At 45.1% G+C, this 12,397-nt stretch overlaps 1 protein-coding gene across 1 annotated transcript in view; it reads right to left on the bottom strand.

Moving 5' to 3' along the window:
• Window positions 1-12,397, bottom strand: part of recql5 (RecQ helicase-like 5) — a 90,317-nt gene that overhangs the window by 72,063 nt on the left and 5,857 nt on the right. Inside the window, exons 2-4 of the mRNA XM_048611153.1 lie at window positions 5,215-5,336; window positions 2,427-2,945; window positions 1,691-1,695 (exon numbers count right to left, since the gene is read on the bottom strand). Coding sequence (XP_048467110.1) covers window positions 1,691-1,695; window positions 2,427-2,945; window positions 5,215-5,336 — 646 coding nt within the window. The remainder of the gene's footprint in view (window positions 1-1,690; window positions 1,696-2,426; window positions 2,946-5,214; window positions 5,337-12,397) is intronic.

Below are 12,397 nucleotides of genomic sequence, written 5' to 3'. Positions count from 1 at the left end.
TATGATGCTGCTTGGCCTGCTGTGTTCATCCAGCCCTGCTCCTTGTTGTCTCTAACTTTTCCCAGTTCTTACTTCTACTTCTCTCTCCACCATTGCTGCCAAGGCCTACTGAGTCTGTCAAGCATTTCTGTCTTTCAGAGACAGAGGAAGTGGGACAATAGGAACAAGAACAAAGGAAAAGGATCATAACAGGGTGGAGGGCTGCAGAGATTAAATTACAAAGGGATAATGGCAAGACAAAGGGCATTGGTAACAATACAAATAAATGAGCCATTTACAGCCTTGTGGATTCAACAATTGCAGATAACAACCTCTGCTTCCATTGTTTTGGATAGCTGTTGAGCCTGGGATGATTCTGTTTTCCTACTTACATATCCTCTAGACATCTTTTGTTTTTTCACTTGTCACAGCTGCAGACAATCTCACAAATGAAGTAAGGTTGTTTGTGTTGAAATAGAGGACAGGAGTCAGTTCCCATTGTTGCAAAGTTCTGTAGAAACATAGAAGAAAGAAGCAGGAAGAGGCCATTCGGCCCTTCGAGCCTGCTCCACCATTCATCACATTCATGGCTGATCATCCAATTCAATAGCATAATCCTGTGCTCTCCCTATAACCTTTGATCCCATTCACCCCAAGTGCTATATCTAGTCACCTCTTGAATACATTCAATGTTTTGGCATCAACTACTTCCCTGTGGTAATGAATTCCAGAGGCTCACCACTCTTTGGGTGAAGAAATGTCTCATCTTTGTCCTAAATCGTCTACCCTGAATCCTCATACTGTGACCCGTGGTTCTGGACACACCCACCATCGGGAATATCCTCCCTACATCTACCCCGTCTAGTCCTGTTAGAATTTTATAAGTCTCTATGTGATCCCTCCTCATTCATCTGAACTCCAGCGAAAACAATCCCAACCAAGTCAATCTTTCCTCATACATCAGACCCGCCATCCCTGCAATCAGCCTGGTAAACCTTCACTGCACTCCCTCGAAAGCAAGAGCATCCATCCTCAGAAAAGGAGGCCAAAACTGCGCACAATATTCTAGGTGTGGCCTCACTAAGGCCCTGTACAACTGCAACAACACATCCCTGCTCCTGTACTCGAAACCTCTCACAGTGAAGCCCAACATACCATTTGCTTTCTTTACCACCTGCATGCTCACCTTCAGCGACTGTGCACAAGGATGCCCAGGTCCCGCTCCACACTCCCCTCTCCCAATTTACAGCCATTTAGGTAGGCATCTGCCTTCTTGTTTTTGCTTCCAAGTGAATAACCTCACATTTATCCAAATTATACTGCATCTGCCATTGGATTGCCCACTCACCCAACCAGTCGAGATCATGCTGAAGGAAGAGTAGTAGAGTACTTGTGACTCGGAAGGCACGAAGTTAGAATTTGTTTGTAAAAATGATGGGGGGGGTGGGGGAAACAGAGTGCACAGTCCCTTTAAGAGACGATGTGCTTTTCTAAGCTTGGAGATTTAAATGAAAACTTGTCTGTAATCAGCTGAAGAGGTACAGACAGTTCTAAAATTGAAACATGTATCAATTGGCTATGTAATTGGAAACCTTGGGCTTGTTTTGATGTTTTGGCAACAAGCTTGAAGATCAGTCAATTAATTTAAACCAAACACTTAGAAATTGAAAACCAATTGAATTTAAAACTGATGGTTTTGACAACTTCTGACCCATCCTATTATAAGAAAACTGCATAAGAAGAGGATTTTTTTGAAAATTGGAGAGAGAGCGAACTGAAGAATCTGGCTTTCACAGAAATCTCTAAGCTCTCTGAGAAAGCACCATCGATTCATAAAGGTACCATAGCACTTCTAGCTAAAAGTCCACACAGAAGAATTCACAGAGAAGACATCCCTGACAGAAAGATCAGTGAAAGAAAGGTGTTCATGACTGGGGAGACAAGCGGAGAAGGCAGACCATTCCAGAAGGTACACCCTTGTATGGACTTTGAGAGTCTAAGCTTTAATTTATTTTTATTATTATTTGGGTTTTTATAAGCAGAACTTATATTTATTGGAACAGCATACCATTAGAATTTTGATTTGTTCAGGAATAGTTAGTAGTTAAGGGGAATTGTTTGATTTATTAGTAGTTCTGTTAATTTGTTCACTGGTAGGGTTAAATAAATCAATTGTTATTTGTTGCTTATGAAGTGAATATCAGGGATTTTCTTTCATTTAACCACTCCTTTTTAACAGATTAGGCGAGGTGAGGCAAGCTTCTCTGTGTTTCGGGTTTAATTATTAGAAGGGGACTCCGACTCCTGCCATAACAGATTGGGAGCTTGTGTTTCAATTTTAATTATCAGAGGGGTTCAACCTCCCCTTCCTAATACTATGGAACTGCACCCTTAGCAAGTGTTAGTGTTCTAAAGGATAAATAAAACACAATTAAGGCTCCACAAACCCCTGTAGAGTTCTTCTGTCCCAGAGCCTTTCCACAGAATGCCTTCAGATTGACGTAGGGTTCATTCAAGATCTCTTTGAAGACAATATCATAGAATAGATTAGCTCTGAAGCAAGGACTTTTGAAGACTGCAATAGGCTGCTTCAGCTGAAGAGCTGCTACAATGTCATCTTGCACCTTCTGAGGGGCTGTAGCAGTCAAAGCCACGCAGGGGATACCAGGAGCCCTACTGCGTAAAGACCCCAGTTTGAGGTAATCCGGTCGAAAGTCATGCCCCCACTGTGATACACAATGAGCCTCATCGATGACCAGGTATGATAGGAGATTTCGGGCCAACAGGGAGTCGAAGATGGAATGCATGGTGTTGGAAGCTGCCATCTCTGGGGTGATGTAGAGAAGTTTGATGCCAGGCTTCTCAGAATTCAAGTCAGAAAGGACCATTTTTCGCTCCTCAAGGGACAGCTTAGAATTCAGGGAGCACGCTCTGATCTTCAGCACGCTCATGTGTTCAATCTGGTCCTATAGAAAGTAAAGACATTAAATCTGTGTTACAGACAGCAAGGGATTAAACATTCTACATCCTGCAGGATATGCCCCCAAACCCCAACGTCTGCAGATTGTAAGCACTATACACTCAGCAGTGCACGTCCAGACATTGAACAGCAACCCTATACCTACCCTTTGAGCCAGAGTCATTAACAGTCCTGTATTTTACAGGACTATCCCATAATTTTACGTTTCACCCTGCATCCCTTTGGTTTTCTCCCGGGACACAATTTGTTGAAATTCATCAGGCAGTGACTGTGAAACTGCTCGGGAGTCATCTATTCCATTGCCCTTGCATAGCAGGAGGTCTGGAGACAAGGTGGACGAGGCTTTACAAGACATTAAGGGAAGATGTGTCAGGATCAGGGAGCAGAATTCGGGAGCTGCTGACTGAGTGAATGGGGGGAGGTGGGCAAGATTACCTGCTAAGTGAGTCAGTCATGGTGCCACTGGTGCTAACCAAGACTCTGGGGAGGGGAGCTGACGGAAGATATACTTGCATGCATGTGTCTGTGCATACCCGTGGACAGTGGTGAAAAGTGTATCGGTGGAGTGGGAGTAAGGGAGGGGGATGAGGGGTGAGCTGAGTTGGGGAGAGCAAAAGCACTGCACTGCTCATTCGGGGCAAGTACCACAAGGAACATCAGGCAGCAGTGCATTGTGCACGCAAGGTAGCCAGTATGAGGAAGGTTGGCAAGCAGCATCGTGCGTTTCAGGCCAACAGTGCCAGGAGCATCAGCGAGCAGATCGTCGCATGTCCAGGATGAGCAGCGCAAGGAGCAGCATATGGATATCCAGAAATCAAGGAGGTAGAATATTATTATACATCAAGTGGACAAGGGGATACTGTGCCAGGGAACTGGATGAGGGCACACTGTCAGGTCAGGAATTTGGGTGGGATAAGAAGTGGTGTTGGTGAGGTTATATAGATTTCGTCAGATGGTGGATAGTCTTGAAGATCAGGTGGGGGTAAAGGGTGAGGGGCTCATGTCAGGTCAGGGATGGGGGTTGAGTGTTTTGGGTGACAGAGGGTGTCAGGTCCAGTGAAGAAGTGTGTGAGAATGAAGGGTCACGGTCAGTTTACTAGGTAGCCAAAAATCAGAGGTTTTCATGCTCCAACTGTTCAAGGGTAACTATTAAGCTAAGACACTCAGAGCCCTCCACCTTTTTGTAGGCTTCCAGAGGCAATGTATTTGCCTATTGGAAGTTTCCCAGGCATTTACTGGGGAGTCACCAGGTCCCAACATGCAATTCAAGTCTATGCTGCTGCAACACTACATTCCCGTGAGAAAGTCTGAGCCAGAGTTAACATTTTGAGTCCAATATAACTCGCTTTTCTAACTGCAGTAGGGTTGGAGCAATAGTAAAAAGGATTATTACTTGAATGGTAAAAAGTTGCAGCAGGCTGCTATGCAGAGGGACCTGGGTGTCCTTGTGCATGAATCACAGAAGGTAGGTCTGCAGGTACAACAAGTAATTAGGAAGGCAAATGGAATTTTGTCCTTCATTGCTAAAGGGATTGAAATAAAAAGCAGAGAGGTTATGTTGCAGCTGTACAAGGTGCTGGTGAGGCCACACCTAGAGTACTGTGTGCAGTTTTGGTCTCCTTACTTGAGAAAGGATGTACTGGCGCACTGGAGGGGGTGCAAAGGAGGTTCACTAGGTTGATTCCGGAGTTGAGGTGGTTGGCTTATGAGGAGAGACTGAGTAGATTGGGATTATATTCATTGGAATTCAGAAGATTGAGGGGGGATCTTATAGAAACATATAAAATTATGAAGGGAATAGATAAGATAGAAGTAGAGAGGATGTTTCCACTAGCAGGTGAAGCTAGGACAAGAGGGCATAGCCTCAAGATTAGAGGGAGCAGATTTAGGACTGAACTGAGAAGGAATTTCTTCACCCAGAGGGTTGTTAATCTATGGATTTCCTTGCCCAGTGAAGTAGTTGACGCTACTTCAGTAAATGCTTTTAAAAAAAAGGTAGATTTTTTTTGAACAATAAAGGAATTAAGGGATACGGTGAGAACGCGGGTAAGTGGATCTGAGTCCACGAAAGGATCAGCCATGATCTTATTGAATGGCGGAGCAGGTTCGAAGGGCCAGACGGCCTACTCCTGCTCCTAGTTCTTGTGTTCTTGTGAGTCTGTTCAATTACTATGGTTCACACTGAACTGGTCCTGGATCCTGGAACAGTTTACTGCCACACAGCACAATGTGAAAATATCCACTACTAAACTCACTTGAATAAGAGCAATCAGTGGGGAGATCACAATGGTGACACCCTCAGCAAGTACAGCTGGTAACTGGTAACAGAGAGATTTCCCGGCCCCTGTTGGCATGCAGATAAAGACATCCTTGTCACCTACAAAGAGAAGATAGAAATTTATCCACTGTACAGCTTCTTAGTTAAAAGGAACAGATTTCCCATTGGCCCTGTTCCTACTGCATTTCAGTTTTCATTAATATAACACCTTTAACAGAGGTAAGCATCCTAAATTACCTCATAGCATAATCATACACACACTGACATCAAGTAGAGAGGGGGTAAATTTCATGGAGAAATTTAAATAACAGGATAACAGCTTTAAAATCAAGGTGGTTCCAGACAGGGAGACAATGCACACATCAGGTGTGGAGGATGCTGAAATATGGAAAGAGTTAACATATGGGAAGTAGAGTTTTGGAACGACCTTTAGTTTATGGGAGATCCAAGACCGAAGGCTCAATTTCGAGTACTATGCATTTCAACAATTTTAGCCTCAGGACATCCCAAGATCCTTCACTCCAACACTGATGGCTCTACCCTCAGCTAGCCAGGCCCTTTGATCTGGAACTCCCTCTCAATCATCTCCACCTCTCTCACCTAAGAGAATCCCCATCCCCTACCACCGTGGACCTGACACCCTCCAGCTCCCCCACTGACCTGACTCCTCCAAATTTGACTATCTCAATGAGACTACTGGAAAAATCTGGATGTAACAAAAACATTGGTGAGCCACAATGGTCCTGATTTTAACTGTAGAAGTGGGTGGTTTTTGGAGGAGTTGGAATCTCAATTAAAAATTCTCTCCCCCATGTCATTCCATCTCACCTCCCCCTGTAATCCACTTCCAAATGCATGAGACACCATATCTCCCCTATAGCCTAGCTCCCGGTGTAAACAACTTTGCAGTCTGCTCAAAAATCAAAGCTGACACCCCACTGATAACCTGCATTGGGGGAGTGTTTTCACTTAAGATGTTAAATTAAAATTCAATTTGCCTAATTGGGTAGATTTGAAAAATCACAAGGCAGAATTTTATAGGTATATTGGAACATAAGAAGAGGTGGCGGCCATTTAACCTGTTCAAACTGCTCCACATTCATGGCTGATCAAACACTTATTTTATCCACCCCATCCCCATAAACCTATCCATCGCTGGTAATCGGAAATCTATCAATATCTATCTTAATATATTGAGTTTCCATGAAGAAGAGCAGGTTAGTTCTCCCCAGTGTCTTGGCCAATATTAATCCCTCAATCAACATCACAATAACTGAATATCTGGTCATTACTATCATGCTGTTTGTAAGAGCTTGCTGTGTGTAAATTGGCTGACCTGCTGTGTTCATCCAGCTCTACACCTTGTTATCTCAGATTCTCCAGCATCGGCAGTTCCTACTACCTCTGTAACAACTTAGATTTATGGCACTCTTTTCATCACCACCTGATGCCTTAAAGTACTTCACAGCCAATAGGGAGAAAAAAGTAAGAAAAAGGTCAGAGATAGTAGGAACTGCAGATGCTGGAGAATCTGAGACAAGGTGTAGAGCTGGATGAACACAGCAGGCCAAGCAGCACCAGAGGAGCAGGAAAGCTGACGTTTCGGGTGAGACCCTTCTTCGGAAAAAAGGCAGATAAGGGTGGGGAGGGAAAATGTCCTTGGTCGTGGGGTCAGATTGCAGGTGGCAGAAGTGGCAGAGGATGATGCGTTGAATCCGGAGGTTGATGGGGCGATACAGGAGGATGAGGGGAATTCTGTCTTTGTTGTTATTGCGGGGAGGGGGTGTGAGGGCTGAGGTGTGGGAAACGTGAGCAATGCGGTCGAGGGCGTTTTCGACCACTGTGGAGGAGAAATTGCGGTCCTTGAAAAACGAGGACATCTGGGATGGGAGGGACCGGTCTCTCCGTGACTCCCTTGTCCTCTCCACACTCCCGACTAGCTCCACCACCCCTGCACTTTTCCCTGCAACCGCAGGAAATGCTACATCTGCCCCTACACCTCCCCCCTCACCTCCATCCCAGGTCCCAAGAAAACCTTCTACATTAAACAGAGGTTCACCTGCACATCTGCTAATGTGGTATATTGTATCCGCTGTTCCCAATGTGGCCTGCTCTACATCGGGGAAACCAAGCGGAAGCTTGGAGACCGCTTTGTAGAGCACCTACGCTCGGTTCGTGACAAACGACTACACCTCCCAGTCGCAAACCACTTCAACTCCCCCTCCCACTCCTTGGACAACATGTCCATCCTGGGCCTCCTCCAGTGCCACAACGATGCCATCCGAAGGCTGGAGGAACAGCACTTCATATTCCGCTTGGGAACCCTGCAGCCCAATGGTCTCAATGTGGACTTCACAACCTTCAAAATCTCCCTTTCCCCAACCTCATCCCAAGACCAGCCCATCTTGTCCCCGCCTCCTTGACCTGTCCGTCTTTTCTCCCACCTACCCACCTCTCCCTCCCCACTGACCAACTCCCATTCCAACTCCCTACCTACATTCACCCTTACTGGCTTCATCCCCACCTCCTTGACCGGTCCGTCTGCTCTATCTGCTCCTCTATCCACCTTCCATCATCGCCTCCCCCTATCTCTAATTATTTCAGAGTCCCCTTACCCTCCCCCATCTCTGAAGAAGGGTCCAGACGCGAAACGTCAGCTTTCCTGCTCCTCTGATGCCGCTTGGCCTGCTGTGTTCATCCAGTTCTACACCTTGTTATTTTGGACTCCAGCATCGGCAGTTCCTATTATCTCTGCCTGTTACTTCAGTTATTACACAAATGCCATTTAAAGCAAATTAATTCTATGACCTGACTCCATCATCCAGTAACTTTGGGATGGGTGGGAATAGTTCATATTTCATTGTTTCAAAATTGTGACTGTAATATGTGGCATGTAAACACACCCAACTGCCTAATCAATCCCTGCTGATGTTTATGTTCTACTTGAGCCTCTTCTCATTTGTCTTCATCTATTTCTGCCATTGCAACCACATATTACCTTGTCTAACATATGCTTGTCCACCTTCCTTTATATGCACGTATTTTGCTTGCTTCAAACATTCCCTGCGGAAATGAGTTCCACTCTTCAGGTACACATGTTTCTTCTGAACTTTTTATTGGAAATTGAAAGTTTTATTGTGAAAGCTATCTAGAATTTAGAATTGTTGTTAGTCCAGTAGTTATAGTCAGAATTGCAGTGCAGTCCCAATACTTATTTGCATTGAGTCACATAGAAGAATGTTTTCAGACCATCAGTTACCTGGGCCCTGTACAGATTGTGAATTTAGGCACATGCATTACTGGCTGAGTAGACCTGTTCTGATACTTGTTGGTACTGTCAAGCCCTCAACTGTTGTTATTGCCTCTGTAGTTGAACACTGTTACACATGAGGTTGAGTTGACAGGTGGAGAGAACATATTGTTTTTTAGGGGGGCGGTGGATGGAAGGAGAGAATATTCTATTATCAAGAGTAGTGCACAATGCAGTGTCTGCTCCAGGGTGAAAGCCAAGGCAAAATTCACAGAGATCCATTGTTGCCCAAATCGTAGTGTCTCAGTCTTCCAAAAGATCGCAAAGCACTATGTTCGGCACTAGCTTTGTTGCAGGAGTTGTTGGAAAGGTGACATTTTGACATCAGTCCATTTTTGGGTTCCACTCCAGGTATTTTTGTCAGGGTTTACTCTCTCGGCCTTTAACTTTCCTCAATTGGCACACAAAGCAGTATAGCTATTTACCCATAAAAATAAAACACAAAACTAGAAATCGCTGGGAAACTCAGCAATTCTGGTAGCACCTGTGGAGAAAAACAGACTTGACTATGGAGAGAGGGAGTCCAGAAAGAAAGAAAGAGAGGGAGGGGAGGAGAGAAAGAGAAAACGATTTAGGAACGCAAAGGGATTGTGATAGTAAGCCAGGAAGTAAAGAAGCAACTTAAGTAGTGGGGACCATGAGTAAGTGAAAATGGGTTGACTGTGCTGAAAGCAGATGTCATGACAGGACCTTGGTTTGAGGGTGATTAATAGACATGGCAGGTAGCGATCATGCTGTAAAATTACTAAATCTGATGGAGTCCTGAAAGTTGAAATCTCCTCAAGCAGAAGATGAGGTGTTGCTGTTCCAGCTTGCATTGAATTTTGCTGGAGCACTGCAGCAGACCTGAAACACACAGGCCAGGGAACACAGTAGTATGTCGAAGTAGGAGGCACCTGGAAGCTTGGGGTCATTCTCATGGACAGAGCATAAGTGTTCTGCAGAGTGGTAGCCTAGTCTGCGTTTCATCTCCCCAGTGCAGAGGAGACTGTGTATTCTTAGCAGTGAATATTAGTAGACTAGATTGAGTAAAGTACAGGTAAATCACTGCTTTACCTGGAAGACGTGTCTGCGGCCTTGGCTAGCGAGGAGAGAGGAGATAAACAGCAAGTGTTGCATCTTCTGCGATTGCATGGGAAAGTGATTGCTGGGAGTGGAGGAAGAATGGACCAGGGCCTCCAGAGAGAATAGTCCACGTGGAATGCTGAGAAGGGAGGTGAATATGTGTCTGGTGGCACAAATGTGGATTGTTACTGTTTGGATGTAGAGGCCGATGTGGTTGGAAATGAGGACCAGGGAATTCTATTATTGATGTGAGAGGAAGAGAGAAGGATGAAGGCAGAACTGGGGGAAATAGGCTGGACATGGCTAATGTCTCTGTCAACAACGGTAGAAGAGAACCCTTGGTTGAGGAAAATAGTGGACACTTCTGAAGCACCCCTGAGGAAGGTGGCATCATCACAACAGATGAGACGGAAACTGGGAGAATGGAATGAAGTTTTTGAAGGAAGCAAGGTGTGAGGCTGTATGGTCGGTGGGTTTGTAGATTATATCGGTGACCAGCCGATCCACAGAATGGAAACAGATGTTGAGGAAAGGAAGGGAGGAGTCCAAGATGTACCAGGTAAAGGTGAGAGTGGGATGGAAATTGAAAGCAAAATTGACAAATCTTCCCAATTCCAGATGAGGTAGCAGGAAAGCAGCATGACCTTCGGGTCCGCTCCCTCCACGACATCCTAGTCCACTCCTCATACAACACCAACACCCCACAGCATCGCAGAAGGTACAATACTTGCCCATTTACTTCCGCCCTCCTCACTCCTCATATCCAAAGCACCTGATGCACCTTCCAAATGAATCAGCGGTTTACTCGCACTTCATTCAATTTAGTCTTCGCTATTCGCAATGTGGTCTTCCTTTTGATGGGGAGATGAAATGCACGCTGGATGACTGTTTTGCCGAACATCTATGCTCGATCCGTTAAAACGACCCCCAGGCTTCCAGATACCTGCCACTTCAACACACCACAATGTTCACTGACCAACATTTCTGTCTCAGGCTTGCTGCAATGCTCCAGCAAGACTTGAGGCAAGCTGGAAGAATACCACCTCATTTTCCACTTGGGTACCTTGCAGCCTTCAGAACTGAATATCGAGTTCAATAATTTTAGAACCTGAACGCCATGTTCCATGCCCTTTACCCATCCCCACACCTTAGGCCCTGCCAAGACATGTGTTGTTTTCAGTATAGCCAACACATTTTCACCCACTCATAGTCCCATTATCGTCTATCCTTTCTTTCCTGGCTTATTTTCTCAATCCATTTTTGTGCCTAACATTTTTTCCCTCTCTCTCTTTAGGCTCCCTCTCCACATATCTGCTCACTCCTTCCCCGCTCCCCCACACCATTTCTTCATGGCTGCTATCAGTTCTGAAGAATGGTTACCGGACCCGAAACCTTAACTCTTTTCTCTCCACAGATGCTGCCAGACCTACTGAGTTTCTCCAGCAATTTCTGTTTCTGTGTGTGGCTGTTCATCCGAAGATGTGAATTTGGTTCATGTGTGTTGGGGGTGTCAACACACGGTGGTCTGGGGGCCAAACCTCCTCTGAAGCTTCAGCTAATGGCTATGAGGGACCCAGTTTCCATGTGTCACCATAAAGAGGTGCAGCTAAGGACTTGACAACGGAGAGCCAGGATCCTGATAGGAAGGGATTGAACATTTGGCTGTCTTTTTCATATTGCTGAAAATCATTATTGTAAGCTGAAGAGAAGCAAATTAGCACACAAAATCATACTAACACTATTCCATTCTGTGTGGTGGTATCTGCATGTCTCTGCAAAACAGCAGATATACAAACTTCTCAATTCCTGAGAAAAGTTGAGATCCATGTGCCAGAGGAAGACACTTAGATTTATGGGACAACTAGGTGTAGAGCTAGATGAACACAGCAGGCCAAGCAGCACCAGAGGAGCAGGAAAGCTGACGTTTCCAGTTGAGACCCTTCTTCAGATATTCTAGGTGTGGCCTCACCATGGCCCTGTACAACTGCAACAACACATCCCTGCTCCTGTACTCAAAACCTCTCGCAATGAAGGCCAACATACCATTTGCCTTCTTTACTGCCTGCTGCACCTGCATGCTTACCTTCAGCGACTGGTGCACAAGGACACCCAGGTCCCACTGCACACTCCCCTCTCCCAATTTACAGCCATTCAGGTAGTAATCTGCCTTCTTGTTTTTGCTTTCAAAGTGAATAACATCACATTTATCCAAATTATATTGCATCTGCCTTTGGTTTGCCCACTCACCCAACCTGTCCAGATCATGCTGAAGAATCTCTGCATCCTCTCACCAACCTGGTATCATCTGCAAACTTGGAGATGCTATATTTTTCTTCCCTCATCCAAATCATTAATACATATTGTGAATGGCTGGGGTCCCAACACCGATCCTTGTCGCACCCCACTCGTTACTGCCTGCCAATTTGAAAACGACCCATTTAATTCCTACTCTTCGTTTCCTCTCTGCCAACTAAATTTCTATCCATCTCAATACACTTCCCCAATCCCATGCACTTTAATCTTGCACATTAATCTTTTATGTGGGACTTTGTCAAATGCTTTCTGAAAGTCCAAATATACCACATCGTCTGGCTCTCCCTTGTCAACTCTACTAGTTATATCTTCACAGAATTCCAACAGATTTGTCAAGCATGATTTCCCCTTCATAAATCCATGCTGACTCTCTCTGATCCTGCTGCTGCTTTCTAAATGCTTCGCTCTGAAGTCCTTGATAATGGATTCGAGAATTTTCCCCACTACTGATTTTAGGCTTACTGGTCTATAA

The sequence above is a fragment of the Rhincodon typus genome, chromosome 23 (assembly GCF_021869965.1).
Source record: "Rhincodon typus isolate 14 chromosome 23, sRhiTyp1.1, whole genome shotgun sequence".
Taxonomy (NCBI): Eukaryota; Metazoa; Chordata; class Chondrichthyes; order Orectolobiformes; family Rhincodontidae; genus Rhincodon; species Rhincodon typus.
The sequence above is the reverse complement of the archived record's forward strand: the minus strand, read 5'-3'. Positions and strand labels throughout refer to the sequence as shown.